This window comes from Chenopodium album, chromosome 21 (assembly GCF_948465745.1).
Source record: "Chenopodium album chromosome 21, dcCheAlbu1.1, whole genome shotgun sequence".
Lineage (NCBI taxonomy): Eukaryota > Viridiplantae > Streptophyta > Magnoliopsida > Caryophyllales > Amaranthaceae > Chenopodium > Chenopodium album.
In genome coordinates this window covers 40,998,802-41,021,768 of record NC_137854.1, presented here as the reverse complement: position 1 = coordinate 41,021,768, position 22,967 = coordinate 40,998,802, and the positions used below count along the sequence as shown (strand labels likewise).

At 34.2% G+C, this 22,967-nt stretch overlaps 3 protein-coding genes and 1 pseudogene across 7 annotated transcripts; 2 read left to right on the top strand and 2 right to left on the bottom strand.

Moving 5' to 3' along the window:
• The first annotated feature begins 889 nt into the window (after nt 1-889).
• Nucleotides 890-8,124, top strand: LOC145601170 (serine/threonine-protein kinase VIK-like). Its single transcript, XM_081657121.1, has 11 exons — nt 890-1,369; nt 2,857-2,931; nt 3,690-3,806; nt 4,555-4,649; nt 4,772-4,892; nt 4,988-5,067; nt 5,885-5,944; nt 6,127-6,248; nt 6,329-6,414; nt 6,490-6,605; nt 7,625-8,124. Exons 1-11 carry the CDS (start codon nt 1,055-1,057, stop codon nt 7,749-7,751), a joined length of 1,314 nt encoding a protein of 437 aa, XP_081513247.1. The 5' UTR covers nt 890-1,054; the 3' UTR covers nt 7,752-8,124.
• Nucleotides 8,125-9,791: 1,667 nt separating this feature from the next.
• Nucleotides 9,792-13,635, bottom strand: LOC145601755 (transmembrane emp24 domain-containing protein p24delta9-like). Its single transcript, XM_081657824.1, has 4 exons — nt 13,264-13,635; nt 12,945-13,154; nt 10,110-10,186; nt 9,792-10,034 (listed from the first exon to the last, which is right to left on the bottom strand). The coding sequence occupies exons 1-4, from the start codon at nt 13,465-13,467 to the stop codon at nt 9,890-9,892; spliced, it is 636 nt and encodes a 211-aa protein (XP_081513950.1). The 5' UTR covers nt 13,468-13,635; the 3' UTR covers nt 9,792-9,889.
• Nucleotides 13,636-14,479: 844 nt separating this feature from the next.
• LOC145602117 (uncharacterized) lies at nt 14,480-19,213 on the bottom strand. Of its 3 annotated transcripts, none has more exons than XM_081658276.1 (7): nt 19,141-19,208; nt 18,299-18,452; nt 17,511-17,729; nt 17,291-17,422; nt 16,171-16,638; nt 15,181-15,348; nt 14,480-15,099 (listed from the first exon to the last, which is right to left on the bottom strand). In XM_081658276.1, exons 3-6 carry the CDS (start codon nt 17,642-17,644, stop codon nt 15,210-15,212), a joined length of 873 nt encoding a protein of 290 aa, XP_081514402.1. In that variant the 5' UTR covers nt 17,645-17,729; nt 18,299-18,452; nt 19,141-19,208; the 3' UTR covers nt 14,480-15,099; nt 15,181-15,209. The 3 variants fall into 3 exon arrangements, with proteins under 3 accessions (XP_081514402.1, XP_081514401.1, XP_081514400.1); XM_081658275.1 differs by lacking the exon at nt 18,299-18,452 and adding an exon at nt 18,990-19,064 and having other exon boundaries at nt 19,141-19,195; XM_081658274.1 differs by lacking the exon at nt 18,299-18,452 and having other exon boundaries at nt 19,141-19,213.
• Nucleotides 19,214-19,429: 216 nt separating this feature from the next.
• LOC145602783 (kxDL motif-containing protein LO9-177 pseudogene) lies at nt 19,430-22,056 on the top strand (annotated as a pseudogene). Of its 2 annotated transcripts, XR_014104615.1 has the most exons (3): nt 19,447-19,547; nt 21,106-21,249; nt 21,443-22,056. The product of XR_014104615.1 is annotated as a kxDL motif-containing protein LO9-177 pseudogene, transcript variant X2 (transcript). The 2 variants fall into 2 exon arrangements; XR_014104614.1 differs by lacking the exon at nt 21,106-21,249 and having other exon boundaries at nt 19,430-19,547; nt 21,443-22,053.
• Nucleotides 22,057-22,967: the final 911 nt, after the last annotated feature.

Sequence of the window (22,967 nt, the reverse complement as noted above, 5' to 3'; positions counted from 1 at the left end):
ATGATTTGTTTCAAAAAAAAAATAAAAAAAAAATCAAGCAAAACTAGATGAACCAAATCAATCATACAAAAGATAAACGAACCACTAATTTATCAAAATGTTTATTCCGCAGTACTTAAATCACTTGTATGTTTTTGTTTCCAAAAAAAAGTGTATGTTTTGTTCTTTTGTTGTATGTCTCTATATAACAACAATGATAAATACAGTATGTTGCATGATCGTTTTGTTTACTTTTCTATATTTGAATTAGTAGAGACCAAAGGTCAAATTAGGAATTAGTAGACTAGTAATGCATTATTAAATTAATGTTAGATAATGCATTTACATAAACAATCTGTAGTCTAAGAAAATTAAGATAAGGCTTTGAAGTGTAGGACAAAAAGAGAATAATAGACCAACAAAAAACAGTAAAACACCATGTCTAAATTACTTTACAAGTGTAAACAAATTTCATCCCAAAATCATATGGCGATTAGTGAAATATCCACTTTAGCTAAATATTTAAAACTCTTTTTTTTTTTTTTTTTTTTTTTTTACCGACACTTATATGTGCGGTTTGAAAAACTACACAAAGTATTTCAGCACGAACCCAGCACCAATAAACCACTGGATCAACTTGTACTTCTTAACATGTCAATTATCATGTATACCTTTCGAGCTAACTTAAATGTAGTAGAATGCACTCGCCACTAACAAAAAGTTTTTTTTTTTTGAAACAAACCACTAACAAAAAGTTGGTTGCATTAAAAAAAAAAAAAAAAAACTAAAAGTTGGCCAATGATAAGATTGTTAAAAAGGAAAAAAAATTAATTTAAATACAAAAATAGGAACGAATCAAATCTAATCTAGTAATTATTCTGTTTGACAAATTATTTAGGAAATAAACAAAATAAAAATACTCGAATAATTAAATAAAGAAAACAATAATTAAAAAGGAAAAAAAAAAAAAACAACAAACAGAATAACGGATACACACATTTTCCACTTCCCCCTTTCTCCTTCTCTTCCGTGAAATCTCTTGTTCCAAATTTCCAGATTCATTTCTGACCGGAGAATGAGCGACGCCGGAGAAAGTTCGTCGGAATCACCGTCAATGGACGGAGCACCACCTAGCAAAGTAGTGGAGAAGCAAAAGGATAAGGATAAAGCTAGGGTAAGCAAGACGTCAGCAATTCTATGGCATGCTCATCAAAACGACGCCGTTGCGGTCAGGAAGCTTCTAGAAGAAGATCCTACCCTTGTTAATGCTAGGGATTACGATAATCGAACTCCTCTTCATGTTGCTTCGCTTCATGGTTGGATCGATGTTGCTAAGTGTTTGATTGATTTTGGCGCTGATGTCAACGCTCAAGATCGCTGGAAGAACACCGTATTATTCAATCTCTATTATTTTATTTAATCTTTTTTTTTTTTTGTTGCGGAAATTTATTGTTTTGATTTGGTAATCTATGCTTAATTTGGCAATTTTTTTGGAATTATTGATGATGAAATTTGTTTGTGTTCTTGAAGGTTTAGTATGATTTTTGAAATTTTGGTAAATGTATGAATTTAGGTTTTTTATTTGTGATTTTTGGAATTCGGTGAAGTTTCTTGATCGTATTTGTAGAATTTAGGAATTTTAGCTGTCTTTTTTGGAATGTTAGAAGAATAAAGATAATTTGTGATTGCAGTAAGATTTGGTGTATAAATAATTAATGGAGGATTGCGGTTGCTTTTAGAATAAATGCAAAATTATGAGATACTCGGTATGATTATTGTTGGATTATTGATGAATTTGAGATAAGGTTCTTTGGTTAATGTCAACTTTGATTGATGAGATGACTACTACTGTCAATGCTTTTAGAAAATATTTGTATCAAATTTATTTTAAGTGAAGAAAATTTATGAATACTGAAAGTTGATTTGCCACTCATAAATTCTCCCTCGACATTCTTTTCTTCCTCTCTTTATTGTTGCTCAGCGATCTATTGACCAATTTGTCACGTATTCGATTTGCTTCTTTGTTAAATTTACTGACTAAAACTAAACTCAAAGTTCAAAACTATTAGAAGAAATGAAAAGAGCTAACTTTCTCTTTGAAGGCTCTCTCTTTCCTCCCTTTCCTTATTTATCTTGTCGAGTCTTGCAGAATTCATTGCAGCCAGGGTTAGGGATTCATAGAAATATTCTTTTCCTCTCATAATAGTCACTAACTGATTTGATTAGTTTATTCAATCACTTAACGTTCTTTTTGATATTTTGAAGGAATTCTAGTGATTTTAATTTTTGATCAAGTTTCACCTTTTAGATGTTGAACTATTTGGTTATAATTTGCAGGCCTAAATTTAACTTTTTTTTCTAAGGTTTTCACGTTCCTTGCTTTAGTGCTTGAAGATGTGCACATGACCTACTTCAAGAATATTATAACTAGGCAACATTGTTGATTCTATTTGTGATTGTTGATGTAAGGTTAGAATAGCTTCTATCAAAATTGTTTAGTGAAAGCTGTAATGAGTTTGCCCCTTCCCCCTTAGTTACTTCTGGCGCCTCCTTTCAAAATTGTTTGGTTAAATCTGTAATATGTTTGCTCCTTCTACCCTTAAGTTGTCCTAGGCAGAAGCCTAGTTAGTATTTACTAGCATTGGTTTAAATCTGTAATGATATGGTATAGTATGGTACAGGGAACGATGAAATTTGAGCATTGAATTGGATTCTGAAGGGTAAATTCTCGACGCCTAGACTAAAGCGTCACTTTTATTACATGGCATTTTATGATCTGGATGCTCTGTTTCATTTGTTGTAGCTATTTTTTTAATTATTAATTCAATAAGAAACTAGCTGGATTGCATTTTAAAATAGATTCTTGTTTCATGACAGCCTCTAGCTGATGCCGAAGGTGCAAAAAAACATGGAATGCTTGAGCTTTTGAAAACATATGGCGGTTTATCTTATGTAAGTTTATTTCGGCACATTTGTATGTCCTCTTTCTGACTTTGGCTTTATATTAGTAGCTATGCCATGGCGTATGTGTTCTTCAACTGGAAATTTGTATTTCAATTATCTTGTACACCTTATTCTCTGAATTGTAACTTGCCTTTTTGGTTCTTCCTTATTTATTGACATGCTTAAAGTATTTCTGTGTGTGATTTTTTTTTTTTTCTCAGAAAGTCATTAACCCGCAGTTAGAGACTGTAACAATATGAACTTATGAACTTGTTTTCCTTGAAAGGTCATTAGTTACAATCAGAACACTCTTTAAATAATGAACAATAAAACTGCATGAAATGAAGCGCACTCTGATATGTCTATCCTAAAGTAGTGTGAAGTACTGAACACAGATAGATATTAATGTTTGGAAGTTAAATTTTCTCAGGCAGGTAATCGCTGTTGCCTGGCATTGTAGACTATTGAGAAGAAACTCCTTTGTTTATAAAATATCAATAGTGTCTGCTATTGGAATCTATATTTGTCATCAACATTATTGCTTTTCTTGTGTCTAATTGTATAGAAATTGTGATAATATTTTGTGACTCAGATTTTTTACTCGTTCTTTCTTCTCATGAATGGATTCATGGACAGAAGCATGTATGTCTAATGTTTTAGCATTTCAGTGTTACTAATTTGAGCCTCTGCTCTGCTTTGATTGGATTCATGTCATAATAGTTAGTACGTAGTAATTTTTATGAATTCTGAGTGATTACAATTTTCAGGGACAAAATGGAAGCCATTTTGAACCGAAAGCTGTGCCCCCACCCCAACCAAACAAGTGTGACTGGGAGATTGACCCTTCTGAGCTGGATTTTTCGCACTCAGCAATAATTGGAAAGGTGTGACTCTATCTTGGCATTAGTGATAAGTAGCTTCAGACCACTTGTAATAATGTCTGGTTAATGATTCAAAAAGGTTATTTCTGATTTTTGACAGCTTATCTCTAATTCTATTCTTGCTTTTCCTGTTTATCTTCTGATTTTACACATTGTGATGCTCAATGAACATGAAAGATTGAAGATGAAATTAAGCTTTAAAGATTTGACCATCTAACAGCTCCTAATATACATGTGGTGAAAAGGGTTATGGAGTTATCGTGCCTTTTTTTTATATGCCCAACTTTCTCGTAGCTATTTTAGGAATTAAGTGAAGGAATAGGTAATAAACTAATCGGTATCAATTAGGTACTTAAATAATAGGGTGGCAATCATCATGAGTTCATGACTTGATGGAGAGGAGGGGGATTATTTGGTGGAGGGGGGGGGGGGGGGGTGGTAGAGAAACCTATTTTTCCCATTTAACTTTCCAATCATGGCCTAGGAAGCTTACACATGCAAGAAATTAATTCTGAAAAAATAGAGAGAAAAGGAGTGGATGCTCTTGTAAAACAAATATAAAGATAGAAATCATCTGAACCTAAGGAATATTGTTAACTTGATGGTAATCCATTGTACCAATCTTAGGCTCTTCTAGGTTATGTTATTAATTTTGCAGGTCAATGTTGCTTATGCATCAAGGTGATTACTTTCTACTGTTTCTAGTTCTTTCTTTGCTTTGTTTGCCTTTGATAATATTTGACTCCTGCAGGGATCATTTGGTGAAATTTTGAAAGCCTACTGGCGTGGAACTCCAGTTGCAGTTAAGCGCATACTTCCATCTCTTTCAGATGATAGATTAGTCATGTAAGATCAAATTTTAAAGATGGGATCTTTTCAGATGAGCATGTGATGTAGACAACTCCAATAATTTTGTATATTATTATTAAAGAAGCGAACTGATGTTTACTTCCATTTTGCTTCTTCAGTCAGGATTTTAGACATGAAGTCATTTTACTGGTGAAGCTTCGTCATCCTAACATTGTACAATTCCTTGGAGCTGTGACTGAGAAAAAGCCTTTGATGTTGATCACGGAATATTTAAGAGGGGTACATTGATTGCAAATATTTATCTATACCTGCTTCATCCTTAATGTATTACTGACTAGCTGTTGTTTATGCTTATCCATGTATATCTCTTCTAGGGTGATCTACATCAGTATCTTAAAGAAAAGGGAGCTCTTAGTCCATCAACAGCTATAAATTTTGCACTGGACATTGCAAGGTATCCTAATTTTTTGTTTGGTACAATTTATTCTTTTACAAGTTCTTGCATGAGTATATATTTATTCTTAAAATGTTAGATTCTGTAAGCATTGGTATCTCTAAAGATACTTAATAGGACCTTAAATTAGAAACAGAGGGATAACTTTTCTTAAACATCCTTTGTTTTTGTTAGTTGACATGTTTCTTTTATCACATTTGCCAACACACAAATTAACTATTAATATCTCTATTCATCCAGTTAAAATTATAAAAAAGTTTATACTAATAAAATATACATTGAGACGATTCAAATGAAATACCACATGAATATGTTTTATCATATATATAAATCACAAAAGCTAGTCAAAGTAAAATTTATGAATGTATTGTTAAAGTCATAATGTGCCAACTAAAAAAGAACGAAGGAAGTTATTCTGAGATGGGTAGAAAAGGTATTATGATAGATTGTTACCAAATAAAAATGATTATTATTGGACGTGTTTTTCAAACTAACATGATTAGACATTTTTTACTCACACTTTATGTCAAATCGTTGCAAATAATATGAAATGGAGGTAGTATATGTGTAGCCATTGTACTTCATTGTAATAAAATTGCACCATGAGAGCGCACGGGGATGTAAAAAATGGATAAGAAGAATCGAAAGAAAGGCAAAATTACCCAGTTACCCATGTGATTGCAAGCATTGACTAAGGCAACAAGTATTAACAAGGGTATATTGGGTGTTTTAGTGTGCCAAAATTATTTCCCTGGAACTTGTGGTTCAAATGTGAAACTGGTTGATCTTATATCTCCAATTGTATATTTTTTCGCAGAGGAATGGCTTATCTTCATAATGAACCTAATGTCATTATCCACCGAGATTTAAAGCCAAGGTTAGTGCAGTTGTCCTTTTCACTCTATTAGGGGTGAGGGCTTGAATTGGTCACACCATGGAATATTTTACATTGTGCATGTAACATACTTCTGTATGTCTACTATCTTCAACTCCAGAGAAGATGTTTTTGATACTCATCTTTATGCCCAATAACCTTTATCGCTTTGGCAATGATTTCAGGAATGTTCTCCTAGTCAACTCTAATGCAGACCATTTAAAAGTCGGAGACTTTGGACTGAGCAAGCTCATCAGGGTACAACATGCTCATGATGTATATAAATTGACTGGGGAGACAGGAAGCTGTGAGTAAATTGTATATCTGTATTTGATGGGACATTATTTTTGCATACTCGTTCTTAATGGTTTGATTGAATAAATACAGATCGTTATATGGCTCCAGAAGTTTTCAAGCATCGGAAATATGATAAAAAGGTTGATGTCTTCTCCTTCGGCATGATATTATATGAGGTGAGTTCATTATATTGATGTTGAATGGACGTTACAGTATTCAACTTTATTCCTCATTAACTTGTCTCTTCTCAGATGATTGAGGGAGAGCCTCCCTTGTCAAGCTATGAACCATATGAGGCAGCAAGATATGTGGCTGAAGGGCATAGACCTACAATTAGGTCCAAAGGGTTTGTCCCAGATTTGAAAGAGTAAGTTTCACTTAAAGTACAATATTCCTGAAATCTAACATTTTTTTTACCCATTTGTGTATTGCTTGACCTTGGAGCTTTCAGCTTACAGTTTGTCTTTTTTCTGACTTCATTTGTTTGGAAAGTGAATTAAATGACCTTTTGGTTGCTGTGGTTAGCCCATGTGACTACAATCTTATTTCACTCAAAGAGTGTGTGTGTTATAATTTAAATTTATTTATTAAATAATGAAGGTCTCGAAGTTTACACGTTTCTATTATTTGGGCTCTCATTTGCTATTGCTTACTTTCCATTGAACCAAATGTTAATTATGTCTGCTATAGTCTTGTGTCCATACATTATCTTCCTGTGTGTCTTACTCTGTTTTTCACTATTGCTCACAATTTTGTTGGGCCCTCTTTCTTATTTGGGGGGGGGGGGGGGGGGGGGGGGGGGGGGGGGGGGGTTGTTGGTGCTGTACAGTTGATAGAATCACAGCTATTAAAATCTCTGAAAGGAGAAGGGGCTGTTGGATACAAATCAATAATAATCGCAGAAAAGAGAAGAAAAAAAAACCAACTTTTCTTATTTCATTGGGCTTCAAACGCTCGATGCGTCAAAGAACAACTAAAAAAAGGGTAACAACTGTTTCCAGAAGTGAAAGAAGAAAATTTCTATGTCTCTGCGAAAATGGGAGGTGGGGGTGGTGCTGTAGGAAGTTTATGTATATTTTGCTGTCCAATGAACCAAATGTTAACTTTCTTCATCCTTCTGTTCCTACATTATGATCATGTTTTCTTACCCTTTTTTCATTATTGTTTACAAATTCATTTGGAATTTTATATTTGTCTGTATGTGTGTGGAGATGGGGTGGGGGTGAACACGGACATTCTTACGAATCTTACTTGAGGTGGGTGGTCGTGAATCGTGATTCTAATCTGGATTTAGACGGCGTAGCCTAGTTGTGTATTTCTACAGTGAAATTGCAGATTTTGAGCTTTTCACTTTGTGATGCTTAATGTCTTTGGGTGTTTATACAGGTTAACTGAACAGTGTTGGGCTGCGGATATGAACCAGAGGCCTACCTTTCTGGAGATTCTAAAGAGACTTGAGAAAATTAAGGATAATCTTCCAGCAGAGCATCACTGGCACTTTTTTTCTGGATGACAAAGTCTGCACTATGAGCTCATGGCCTGATAACTAGCTAGTATTTCATGCCAACACTGTTGATGTCCAATCCTGGCTTAAGGACTTAAGGTATTGCCGTTTCTAGATAAATAGTTCCTTGTTCGTTCCGAAGAGTGCTACACCTGTTTATTAGCTTCAATTTTTTTTTTTTATCCAATCATTAGCTATATCAGATTCTAGCCAACACAACCTTATTCAAACATTATAGGTTTCCGACTCCAAATATTCATTCTGATTCATATATGCCTTGGGTGGGCTTATTTTATGACTGGTCGTGTATACATATTAAAATTACAATATTTTTATTTTCTTTGTATATTGTATTATTTGTGTACTACGCTTTGTAATCTGCCATTTGACATTTTTTTTTTTTCATTTTCATTTGCCTTGTAAATGACAACTGCCTTCTTTGGTAGATTTTAAGAAGAAAAAGTTAGCAGTTCTTAGGCTGTGCTGTGCAATTGCATAAGAGTTGTTATTTTTCGACCTTCGCTTTGTGTTATTGACATTTTGAAAGATGACATTAGTCTGATGGACAGCATAAATGTTTCTTCTGTAAACTTTAAACACCTACTTAATGAGAAGGCCCATTGTATTTCTAAAAGTTATGATATCTAACCTTTCACTACCAAAATGATTGACATGCTACAAAGTAAATTATACTCTCGTCCTATGTTTTTGCACTGAATTTGGAATTTCAATGAAGGGATTTGATATTTGTAGAAGTTCAGAAGGAATCTGTTGTAACTTTCAAGTGTTTAAACCCTTCTTTTCTTCAACCAGCTACCAGTATCCTTTTGCCTTTCCCTTTTCTTTAATCCTAGGAACCTATTATTAGAGTTTTGGAAGAAGCATAAGGATGAATAAGACTCTTGCATTTGTGTAAGCATTGAATTTTTTGTCTGAGGAGAGCACCTATCAAAGCAAGCTCTAGCGAGTGGACGAGAATTTAACCTTCTTAAATACTCCCACTGCCCCCAATTGTTTGCTCCACTTGCCTTTTTTAGGTGTCCCTAAAAGATTGTCCCATACTACTTTTGGTATGTTTTTCCACTTGCACTCTCTCTCTCTCTCTCTCCTCATTGATATTTGTGTCAACCCATGTGCACCATTTTTTGCCCAAAACCTAGTTGGGTATTTATCAAATGAAAATAGTATAATGCACGGTTTTTAATTATACCTGAAAATAGTGCATAATACCAAATGAAAATATTTATGTTTGATAAGAACATGACATTCTTTTCTTCGCCCATGTTCTTTTAATTATACTTAATGTTCTTTCCGGGTGCACCATGCAACCACATATTATTGTATGTGTCAAAAAAGATTATGGGGTATAATAAAGGTGTCAAAAATTAATGTGACATGACTCCCAGTCTAGATTTCAACTTTTACACAATAATTTAATATGACCCGAAACTTGAACTAGATCTAGACCCTACTTGACTTCACCAATCTAACTCAATCAATTGAATTGACATCTCTTCCGTTCTTTTTCTAGGAGATATTATGAGCAAAATTAGTAAAAATGGGAACCACAAGACCTCGCAGTATTAAGCCAAAATAACAAATTTAGTTTGTAATTATTGTCAAAAAAAGGCAAAACAATACAACAAAAAAACAGAGGAAGTAAAACTACTTCGGAAAAAAAAAAAAAAAAAAGAAAAAAAAAGTCCACTAAAAACTTTGACGCACTTAGATAAAAACAGGAGTAAAACCGCAATATGTGTTCCAGACTTAGAAAACCTATCAATTTAGGAAAATTCTACTACAACTATATACCGAATCAAATTGGGGAACTTAGATAAAAACAGGAGTATAACTGCATGGTTCCAGACTTAGGAGTTGGGATCATAGTGTCTGTGTTTAATTTAACCAAAAGTCAATATATGACAAATTCATATTAACATTCAAACACACAATATCAATTCCCAATTAACACCTATCACGATCATATTGACAAATGCCACGAAAAACTAACAAAAATACTAATGACGAAAAAAATGTCAAAAATAATCATTGAAAAACATACTCCGTGAATTTCAAGTGGATTGACTATTTGATAGATAATATTACATTCTCGAAAATTTTACAGTAATGCTTTAAAATTGACTAACTTATAACAACTTTTTCCTCTCGAAGAAATTCTTCAAGTAAAAAAATTGCAAACCAGCCACAGTTGAACAAACAAGAAATGAGAGAAAACCCAACCAATACATCCTGGAGTTGGTTGTTCTGTTCAAAGCTTGCATCTCTTCTTCCCTGTATATCAAATAAAATCGTTTCAGCAATCTACATAAACCTTCCTTATTCGTATAAATTCAAAAGGAAACTCACCTATCACGGAGGTAGAACATTTCCTCATGAATGGAATTAACAGTATCCATTAGCTTCTTTAACTCCAATTCCATGACCTGATAAGAATAAATTTAGGCTTAATTTTTACAAATTATTTTTTAAAAAATAATAATACATAACAAAAGTGAATAAGATGATTACAATTTCCATCATTTAAAGAGACTTATTCGGTGGAGAAACTTTCGACAAGGCATGACAAGTAATTTTACAATATACAACTCCATACACAAAAGGTTCTTTGCTGAATTTGAAAAGACAACAATAAACAATCACATAGTTTTTACCATGATACGTACTTCAAGTCCTTTCAAATGAAGATAACAAAATATCATTGATTGAATCATTTTTTATTGAATGTAAGAAAAGGTGAGGCCCAAACTTTTTAATAACAAAAAGAGCAAATTATTTTATTTTATTTGTTTCAAAATAAGTGGGTCTCTTCAAAATAAAACACTGTAAAAACAAATTTGGGATTAACAATAAAGGAAAGTGTAGAACTAATTCAAAAATGTATATTAGTTTCTCTTGCCCCTGTAATGAATCAAGACCTTGAATCAGTTTCAAAGATGCCACAAGTGTTTTAAGTTTTTTTTTTTTTTTTTTTCCTATTACCCCAAAGATACGTGTAATATTGTTGTGTTCATGCGTAAAAGGCCAAAACAATACTTGGAGCATCAGACACATCCCCCTTTGTATACATACATATATAAAGCAATATCTCTAAAAACAGAAAAAGAGACAATAATGTATAAAGAACAAGGGACGATAGAAAGTGCCCAAAAAAAAAAAACTCAATCGCATAAAAAATGTCCTATCCTTTATTTGACACATGATTATTTCAAAAAAAAATGACAAAAATAAGATAACTTGGGAGGATCTTTTAAACTTAAAAGTCGAACAAGCACACTTTACTAGGATGTTGGAAGTATCAATTATGCACAGCAGTACATTCTCAAACAGTTTCTGCTACAGAACACAGCAGGTTCCCTTTCCCCCATGCAGCCAGAGGTAACCTATTCAACCAAATAAGAAATAGAGAACAGCCCAGCCATCCATATGCAAGACACCAATAAAAATATATAAACTTCCTCCGTTTCTTTTTAATTGCATCACTTTCCTTTTTAGTTGATAAACTCTCTCTCTCTATCTCTCTCCCATCACATGGGTAGACCTCATACAATAACTATCCTAGCTCTACCCTATCTTTTGTTTCACTTTTTCTGGAACAAGCACAACACTTTTTTGATTATGGATCAACTAGCAGAAATTCAATGCGTAATCTCAGCTTTCAATGTGTATTCCTAAATAATCTCAAATATTTTGATTAAAATACCAGATATAGATCATCCAAAGAATTAATTAGCATCGTCCTTGTTAGCAATGGCAACAATTACAAAATAGACAAAAACACTCGAAGAATAGAAAGCCAGAATGAGATAAGTAAGGAGTCAATCTTGACCCTATGAAGAATGATCCTTTAAGATTGTCGGGTTTCTCGATAAAACATATAATTACCCACGACTTTTAAAAGCCAATGGCCCTGCTCAAAAGGAGTAAAGCCCATTAATGATTGTCCCAACCCAATTGCCATTGACCACCACTACACAAAACTCCAAGCAAATGCTCAAATCTAAATCAACAGCACCATTAGCTTCCTTACAAAAGAGAAGCATTTTAAGGCAACTGAAGACCATCTCTCAATTTATCTACATCCATTCAGAGAAGGGTTGGAGACTTGTGCAAGCTAAATCCAAGGAAGCAACACTGGAAACTCATATTCTCTTTGAATGTGATGGGAATAGAAAATTATATCTCAATCCCTAAATGATAACAATTGATTTGGGATCACCCTTAAGTCTTAAGGAATGCAGCTCAATTTCAATAACCATCTCTCGCTATATTTAAAAATATCTACAATACCACCGCAATATTTTTGGAAGTCTTATTACATATCATTGACACTATGGTTGAATAAAAATGGTGAAGGGAAAGAGAGGGGAAGGAAAAAGAGGGAATTAAAGGGTTTGTTAGGGAAGGGAGAGAGTGACCTTCCATTTTCCTTCATCTCTCCAACAATGGAGGGATTCAGTTTATTATAGGGGAAGGACAATGAATCCTTCCATTTCCTTTCCTTTCCTTTCCCTTCCCCATGTCATATCCAAATAAGAAAAATTATATCCTTTCACTTTCCCTTCCCTCCTTTACCCTCCAAATATTCCTATCCAAACATACATAAGGGTTACAGGGGAACATTTAAAATTCAACTCATAGCATAATATAGAAAGAATATCCTATTGTTGAACATGTAGCCAATTACGGGACAAAAGTCAACTTCTTACCAAGAGCACACATAAAAATCGCCAATTTACAACGATAAGATAAGTAACCATGATCATGACCCTAACTGCCACCAAAGACAGAATCTTGAAGGGCTAAATCTGAATAAATATTGACCTCAGAGTAAATCAACTCAAGCTATACAATTGCAAAAAGAGCTAATTCTCCCACCCAAAATATGATGACATTTTGCTAATCAGGTAACAATGCAATGCAAACCCCTCAATCCCTCATCCACAGTACAACATTAGCTACTTTGGCTAAGCAACCACAATGATCAAACCATCGAAAAATCACAAATCTAGATATACCATATACGAGTCCCAAGCCCCATACTCAACCTATTAAGCCTTTTTCATAGTCAATTCATCATCATCCTCATTCCAATATACCCTTTTCGCAACACGAATTGCAACAACCAACTCATCAAACAGGAAATACAATATGATTAAACATAACTATGAAACCATAATTTACCTCAACGGTGCCCTTTTTAGCAACACTACCCCAATCCTTAGCAGCAACACCAGTTTTCCAATCAAAATCAATAGTTACAGTAACAGCCGGGTTATGCTCCGGCGTCCAAAAACACGCCATGTAATCCCCTGATTCCACAGCAGTATACGCAAACTGCCCTGATTCCACATGATCTGCAGTGTGGTAGTTATTCCCATACGCCGAAGTCACCTACAAACACAATCAAATCAAACCAAAATTAGGGTTTCCAAATCACAAAAATTAGGGTTTCTAATTCACCAAAACAATTCCCCAAAACAAAAATCAAAATCAAAATTACCCGAACAGTGACTCTGTGAGTATCAGGCAAAGGATAACCTTCATTGGGATTAACGATGTGATACTTTCCGACGGTCATGGAATTGCTCTTGATATCTTCGGAAATGCATTTAGTATGGCCAGATTGAAGATCAAATCTAAGGGAATGAGAAAAGGTAAGCAAAAACCCTAGAATTACGAAAATTTGTAATGATCTTTGGATCATATTCGCAGAATTCTAGGGATTTGATTTGAGGAATTTCTCTCTCTAGAAATTGCAGCAGCTCGTAAAATTGCGTCGAATTCGCAGTCGATATAGAGGAGAGAGAATGAATTGGGGGAAAGAGAGTCAAAGGAGGAGAGTACGAGGGAAGGGAGACCTTTTTTTCTTTAGTTTTTTTTTTTTTTTTTTTTTTTGAGTTATTAAATAAAAAATAAATTAGATTTGTGTTGTAAACTGAGAAGATGTGATTGGAGATTGGAGGAATTGTAGCTTACGTGGTGTTTTCTTATTGGGAAGTATACGTTATTTGGAGGACTTTTTTTTGAGTTAAAAGCCATGAAAAGCTTTGACCTTATTTTGCGTTTTTGATGGAATAAATTTTAAATTGTACGGAGCAATAAACTAATTATAATTATAATTTAGTAGTTCCTATTTATTTTTTAGGTTTTCATTTAAGAGGTTCCTCTTTATTCTTTATATTTAGGGCCTGTTATCTTAGGTTGAAATTCAGTTCATTTCAGCTCATAATTTCCTTCTCTTATAAAATATTCATTTCAATTCAGTTCAGTTCAGTTCAATTCAGCTCAATTCGTTCGGCTGAGTTCGGTCAATGAGAATAGGCCCTTAGTATCTTTTCCTTTTTAGTCATTAATTTTGGATAAAGTTACCCTTATTTTACAATTTTAACACTCAAAGGTTCTTACTTTCCATATGCTATTGTATTTTATGCACTATTTTAATGATTTTTCAATACTTATTACTCCGTATTAGTTTCTTTTTCCTCTTTCCTCTACTTTTTTCACCCCACATGCACAACATTGTTTATCTCAATAAAATTGTACTTTTAATCATTGAAATATTCCAATATACCCTTTACACAATATCTTAATAACCGCGCGTAATTTCAAACGTAAAGAACATAAGAATACAGAGGGAGTACTAATTTATTATAAGGTTTATTATTAAAAAAACATATATTAAAAAATTATATCAAATAATTCAGTAGTTATCTAATACTTCGTATTCTGTTTGTTTCTTTTAAGTATTACACTTTCATAAACTAATTGACATTATTATATACGAGTAATAAAATGTCAATAATCTAATAATTTCCTAGTACGGAGTATTTTTTGTTTTATTCATCATGATGTCGTATTATACTCCACTTTCTAAAACTATCCCTAGTTCCCTACAAAAATTACCAAGTACATAAACTGGGAAAAGCTTAATAATTTATCCAGACTAAAACGCGGCAAACACATTATATTCATCATAATGACAGCTCTAGTACAAATTTAATTTGCAATTGAACTACGTATTAACCTAGCCTAACTTTAGCTTTGCCTATACTAAATTGTTATTGTTAGGCTTTCAAGGACAGGTGAATTGCTATCTTGTCACCATCATCCCATGCATCTGAGCACAACTGCCAGCCACCACCAACACTCCATGAATCACTGCCTTCAGCCCGCCATAACCATGCTACCTCGCCACCCCCACTAGACCTTTCCTGCACTTTCCTCTTCTCTCCACGGCCGCCACTACAGCACCTAAACCAAATCACCAACACAGCTCCACCAAAACCTACAACTAACCACTGAATGGCAGAGGGGTTTGTGTATTCCACCAAGGCTTCTGCGATTTAACAAAGAAAAAAGGAGGAAATGTTCTGAGATCACAAAATCAAAGCAAAAATTCTATTAACATTTCCTCTACCTTGTGCTTAGAAACTACAATTCATGCCATCACAGTAGGACAGGAAGCTCCATTTTGTCACAGGAGAACAAACTAACTCGTCCATCATCTACATGACCAACTTTTATGGGAAGTCCATTGCTTTGTATCTCCAGTACTTTGATATCAGATAGTGAAGGTGGATGGCCACTGAATATCACAATATCAAATTGAATTACCAAATGCACAAATTTGGAAAATAACCTAATATATGTATCTGAAAAACACTTCCAAAATGTATCAGCAGTACTTTAAGTTGGATATTGACCAAAATGAGCACAACACTTCCAAAAGTTTTAATGCAGAAAGTCGAGAACATCACTCTATTTGCAATTGACTTGGAGACTTGAGAATTGAGAGTAACATATTTATCATTTATTAAACTACTTTTGGGCTTGTCGTGCATCAAAAACACTATAATACCACAGTTCGATCACTTAATGTCTTATGCAATCATGTAATATTATCAACTATGATTTCCTATCTTCTACAGAGTGTGTTATTTAACTCATAATAAAGAAGACAAAATTGTTATTTTCAGCAGTCACAAAGAAAAGATTTGTATTTTGGGGTCAATTAAGCTAACATAATCTACAAAAACATTATAAAACTTACATCATACATGGTATGACAGCATAATAGCATATGTCAACATAATTATAAGGAAACATAAGCCCATAAGGCAGTAACAAATAATTCATAACCCTCTGAATCCCAAACTCTCTGACCGTAATTTGACCACATGTAAATATGTAATATTCCTAACGAACCTCACGTATTTGAGATAGAAGTGCATGATTTCTATGTAATATAATATTCAGGATACAGGTCTCATCTATTATATGACAACTGACAAGTATGAGCTAGAACCTTGCAAAGCTTGACACTTTTTGAAATTTCATTGGACTCGATAAGAAAAATTGCGAAAATTCCAGCTATGAAAAGAAAACAGAATTCTCCAGAAGCAATTACCTGGTAGAATAGACAACAAAATTTGGATCTCCAGGGCATGTCTTCTTGAACTGGCTGTTTGGAAGATAAACTTCATAAACAGGTAAACGGGCAATAAATTTTGATTCTTCAGGAAATGTCTTTTCAAAGTAGTTTGGAAGAGCATCTTCAGAAATAGGACTTGCTTCTTCGAGTTGTAAATTTTTCAATGACTGAACAATGGAAGTCCCAGAAACTATAATTTGTGTCGCATTGTTGTTTTCAGATGTATTATCAGGAACCAGTGTGCAATTCTTTATGCTCTTCAGGCTCCATGGGGTGCCAAGCCTCCCTACAATGTAGCCAAGAGACTTAAGATGCTGATATATTTTGAAACCTTCCCAACTGCAACCACTCTTATCTTCTGCAACTTTTGGATAGATCTCTCTTAAAGAAAGTGCAGTATTTTTATCATCAACAAGAAGCAATGCCCCTAATTGTACTAAAAACCTATCATATCGAACACTTATCAGAGACACAAAGAGATATAGGTAAACATCTTTAATGTGGACAACTCCATACATCTGATGTGTCAATACTCAATAGCTTTTCCTAAACGTCAGCTGGATAAAATTTATTATAAAAATCAAAGCTTATTGAGCATTGCTTGCCTATATGAAGGATGATCATATCATTGTCTGAGAAGCAATTTCGATAAATATCAGTGACTATGCAAGAGGCACTTTTATTACATTTAATAAAAGAAGCTTGTCAGCTTTGATTTAAACAGATTGTGGATTTAAAGATATGAGTATATAAATTAAGAGTTTTCCTGTCAATAGCACGCCAGGAACAGATAATCAACAAAAGCAACATGCCTTGAGAGAATATTAAAGTTAGCATAATACACATGGTACTCAGTCTCACACCAAAAATAATCTACCTTAAATCATTAAGAAACTTCAGCTGTCAATGGGGCCAAGATAATTTAGCAAAACAATCTCATAGAATAAAAGGCAATAAATCAAAAGGCATGCACAAAAATCCAATTGAGATTTGCCAAAGCAGTGAAAGGGAATGAAAAATTGCATCTTTGTTAAGGTAAGGGATATACAATGGTAAAAAATAAACTTGGGCCAAAAAAGGTCACCAGATAACTTACAATGTCTCTTCAATTGATAGATATATCTTGCCATTACGATTGATCCCCATCGATTTCAACAAATTGCCCTTGTGTTTCATGATCTCAGCCATACCTATTTCATCTTTCCAACAAGCCTTAAAGACAACACTCCTATAATAGAAAGATCACACGCTGTTAAGTAATTCAGTATTTCAGTATATTCAAAATTTCCCAACCTTCGCGTACTGGAATACATAACCTGAATTGCAATCTGGTTTGGGAGCCTGCTTCACTGTACAATTCTTCATCTGCAGAATCTTGTGAAGAGAATTCAGAATCACTCAATCCCTGTACAGAAGTTAACAACTCCTCTGCCTCCAATCTACCATCCATAGCTGTATTTATCACCGATGTTGCAAAAAAAGTAACCTAGTTCAGGCTAAGGGTCTCCAAATCAGAACATAGTTTTTTTTACCTCCTGCATATTAAGATAGAAATAAGCAAAGCAATATGAGAATATACTCACATCTGAAGTAATGAGCATTCAACTTTAATTGTAGCAGACCTAGATTATCTTATGATGGATCAACGTATAACATAAATTGGATCCACGAGACAACATACAGACAAAAGAACTTACATAGCAATTGTAAAATACAAAGGGAGTATGATTTTAATTGTAAAAGTTATTTTTTTTTCTCTAAATTGGCGGTTTACATATCAACGCTATTATTTTAGACGCCGTATGGCTATTCATGAATGATAATATTTTCTTCCCATCAAAGAAAAAAAAAATTACAGCAATGCGTAATCCCATAATCAAGACTGTACACATCACACATCTCCACCTCGAATGTTTTTTGAAAAATCACAAGAAGATGGTGAGGTTGGAAGAAGCCAAAGAGGGGAAATAATGAGGAGGAACCAAGGAGGGTCATTAAAATCTTTTCTCTAGCAATGTTAAACTAGACACCACACAATTCATTGCTTAACAATTGGGTAGATTCTTGATTGCCATTCAATATTCATCAAATGTTTTGGACTGACTTTGATACTATGGTTCTTAACAGGCTCAGCTTATGCTAGAATCTGCGGCTGCACTACGTGAAAAGGTAGAGCGATTTCCTGTTCCAGACTTCGGGCCTGTTCTCATTGACTGAACTCAGCTGAACTGAACTGAACTTATTAGAGCTGAACTGAACTGCAATGAAATGAATATTTTATAAGAGAAAGAAATTAGGAGCTAAACTGAACTGAACTGAAAATAAACGTACGAGAACAGACCATTTGTATCTGATAAGAATAATGTGTTATACTTTCAGCTTCTGGGTGAAGTTGTACTCGTACTAGTCCTAAGATTGATGTGTAGAAAGCATCCTAAGCTTATCATTTCCCACTGCAATTTCTTTAAACCGCTCGTGATTTCATCTATATTGTACTTCATTCTCACTTTTAGGTAGGGGGTGGATCTTGTTAAGCAAGATTGCAGTTAAATTAGAAAAAACTAAATTAAATTACTTGCATATCAACTGTATCTGAAATAATCAAATTATAATCTTTGAGGGTTAAAAATAAATCAGCCTAATCTCGTGATTCAGGACTACTGTAATGAAATGAATGAAATTAAAAGAAATGCTTGATGATTGAAATGAATAAAGTAAAACTACCCGCACTTGAAAATCAAATGACTAAATTCAAATGAAATAATGAAGAGTTAAAATAGAATGAATTTACTTACAATGAATTGCAATGACTAAAAATTGGCATGCCTTCCAATTTTTAGTTCAAGTAACTAAAAATATAATCTTTATTTCTGTTATAATATAAATTAAAGTAGTTTAATAATCTAACAATATAAATTAAAAAGTGAAACTTGAATACAAACTTACCGTGATTTGCAGTCGGCGCCGGATAAATGGTAGCCGCCGGTTTTGAGGGTTTATGAGAGAGAGTCATGTGTGTGAAATCTATAAAGTGATGGCTTTATATTCATTTTTATTTTTATTTTTATTTTTACGGGCCTAAGAGACCGGTTCTCAAACACAACTGGTCTCTAAAATTAATTGTTTTTTGGCCTATTTTGGGCCTAAGAGACCAGTTCTCAAAGACAACTGGACTCTTTAATTAGCTGTTTTTTAATATAAAAAAAAAAAGTATGTGCTCCGTAACCCCGTCTTTTTTCCTTCCCTTTTTCTCTCTCCTCTCTCTGAAGTCTCAACAGAAGAAATTCCAAAATCAAGATTTGGAGAAGACAGACTATACTCAAAATTCAGGCAGACCTTCAGTATTCATTCAGGTAAGAATTCAAAGTTATTTTTTTTATTAATTTAAATTTTTTTTTTGCAATATTCGGTTTTAATTTTCTATTTGTTTCCGATTAATAATTTACTGCTCATGTGTTTCTGTTAATTTAAGTTCCAATTACATTTGAAGATAAACCAATACTTGTACAATTTTCGTTCAAGAATCAATTAAACTGATATGTGGTACGATTGATTGAATCTAACTAGTAATTGTTATAGAATAGTAATTCGAGAAATCTGTGTTCAATTGTTCATCAAAGAATGACTGATTACCACTTATGAAAGTCCATTTTGAATTTTTTCAAGCTTTTTCTCAACTTCCTAAATTATATATAGAAAAGATTGACTCCCATCTATGATGTATGCCAATCGTTTTAGTTGTGTTTGTAGCACACTAGTTACGCTGTATCCGCTGTTTTGATCACCATTTGTAGCATCAACTAGCTTATATAGGTTCATCTTCATTGCGCTCTTATTCTCCCTCCGGGGTAGATGGATGAGAGGATTATGTTTAGGCTATGTCTGAGTATTTGTGTTGCTGAACGATTTTCAATTCATTGTATACATTTATGAGGTGAAATTGAAACTTATACATGTAGGAATGTAGCCTTGCTTAGCATATGAATTAGCTTCATTACTAATTTCGTAAAAGGCGGTCCTTTTTTTCTTCTGATAGGGAGAAATGTGTGAGGGTTTTTTTTATGAGAAAATCCTATCTTAAACACTTGTATTAAACCAGTCCAATTCTTTTTGTTAGGCTCTTATTGTCTACCCTCAATATAGGAGTTTAGCTTCCCTTAATACTTCTCCATTGGCTGCTAAAACCATCACGTCTTCCCCCTTATTTCACAGCTTTTGTGGGGTTCCTCTCACTGTCGTTTGAAAGCCGAAGAGAATTCAAATGCAAATGTTAAGTAATAAGGAAGCTTAAACTCAAGGAACTGAACCTAGTGATGTGAAAGATGCTCAATATTACTACAGAAGTAGCCATTTATGGTGTAGTTAAGATGAATAGATTTCTACTTGCATATAGCAAAATAAGTTTTGGGAATGATTAGATTGCTGCAAAGAAAGTGTAGGTTTTTAAATTGGAATTTTTGATGATTGCGAGCTGATTTAGCAACTATATATCCAATGACCCAAAAGACTCATTATTCTTAAAGTATTATGGATTTTATGAATATGGCTTTGCAAGCTTTTTTTTTTTTTTTTTTTTTTCCTTTTTCTTTCTTATTGCAAACAAACTGACCCTCTATGGTTTCTGGATGCTCGCTGACTGGAAGGGTAAGTTTTGTGTGCAATTAACCCCTTCCCGATATTGGCAGGATTGAAGTAATTTAGCAAGTAGTTTAGACTTCAACCTTTTTCACCAGGAGATAGTGAATTGCTCACTGGGCATAATGTCTGTAAATAAAAGATCATTTTGTTGTCATTTGACGATGGTGTTCTTTTTTTGGTTAATTCTTATTGATGATTAAAGATCACAACTTAAGTTGAGTATGTTGATAGAGAAGGTTGACCGAGTGCTGACATAATCCTTTGCTTTATCAGTTGGTTAACATTGCATCATTCAAAGTTCTCCAAGGGGTTGCAATGTATTCAATGATCACATAATTTAGTTAGTACTGAAAATTACAAAGCGGCCTGGCAGAGTGGCAGGCTGGCATCCCAGTTTTGGAAGCTGTAATTATTAAGGTAGAAACTCCATACTCTGAACAAAAATAATGCTACTAGGAGGGCAGCAACACTTAACACAATTGACTTTTGAATTTAGCTTTTGCCTTTGACTTTATCACAGATTAGGGCTGCTATTCGGTAAGAATTTTTGAAGCTTGCTGTTTTCTCTTTTGAATTGACATATGCTCTTTCTATCTTATGTCTCTTTTAGAAATGGAAGAATCAGAGACGGCAGCAAAAAGGGCTGCATCTAAAGAGGTTTCTCATGAAGTCAATACTCTGATGAATGCGGAGGCTATTGATTCACTCAAGCAAATGCAACACCTCATATCAGGAAGATTGCAAGACAGCAATGCGGTGCTTTCACATTTTAATGAATACTCAGAGAATTGCTATGCAGATGTCATGGCTGACTTTTCAAAAAACACTCGTCTTTTGAAATCAATGAAGACTGACCTTGACTACATATTTCTGAAGCTGAGAAGCATGAAGTCCAGGATATTTGCTACTTATCCTGATGCGTTTCCTAATGAATCCTTGGAAGTGGTTGACACTAGACCAGACCTTGAGGTGCCTGTGTGTGAAGAGAGTCAGCAAAGTCATGCTAGTCCGACAGTTTCCCATGATTCCCATCAACCACCAACTGTATAATACATTATTTGAATGTTAACCATCTTACATTGTAGTTTGAAACCTTGTTGAGTGAGCTCTACTGTCAAATTTAAATCAATCGTATGGAGTATATTTGACCACCTTGTGACATTTTAACCTGCAATAGTGTAGAGTCAGCTTCCTCTAGGACACCAATTGATATCATTGACTCTTTTGTACTAGGCAATGGCCATTTGATTGGCGATCGTGGTAAGTGGAAAGGAAAGTCTCTCTCAACTCACATTTGAGTTTCTTGGTATTTGGTTTAACCATATTTCATCCCTTTTAATAGTTCTGCTCCAAGAATCTCTCTCTTGTTCACAAATTGAATTATCACTTTGGGGTTTCATCACCCCAACTGAAACCACCATAGTGACCCACCACCACCTCTAGCCTTTCCATTAATCCATTGCCAACTACATTCACCAACCATCTGCTTCACCATCAGTCGAATACCATCTCTTATATCAATGCTATTCCAACCCGTTGTTCAACTAAGTGTTCAGATCACCTTGACAACATAAAGGAAGCTGCTAAGAGGGTGTCCTTAAAGGGAAGGAGCACCCGGGCAGGCGAGCACAGGTGCCCCCAGTCTATGTTAGATGCTCTCCACGCCGAGTAACATATGTGCCTCAACCAACTATAAAATTATGCCATTTACATTTTCATGTGCCAAGCCGAGTATGTTTACGAATATAATATTACTAATTATGGGTTCAGATTATGGACCCTCCTAGGCTCCTACCATCAATGGCCTCGAGTGGTTACCCCTCGATTCAACCAGCGCCGGCCTTGCCCATCCTTAACCTCCTCTATCCCATAAATATTTGTTCTAGCCCACCCAGCCACGTTCTCCTTCCCCTCAAAACATGTAGATTCATGTTACCATGCCTTATTAGCTACGTATTACTGATAGAGAATATCCATATAATATTCTCATCCTACGTAACAATTACTATAGGAGCATAATTTAAATGTTGGTCGAATTGGCCTCTAAAAAAATAATTTTACTTTAAGCTCAAAAGAAAAGGTATACAAGATTTTTTCATGGTGTTTATTCCTAAAGTTTGAAAGAACTACTCCTA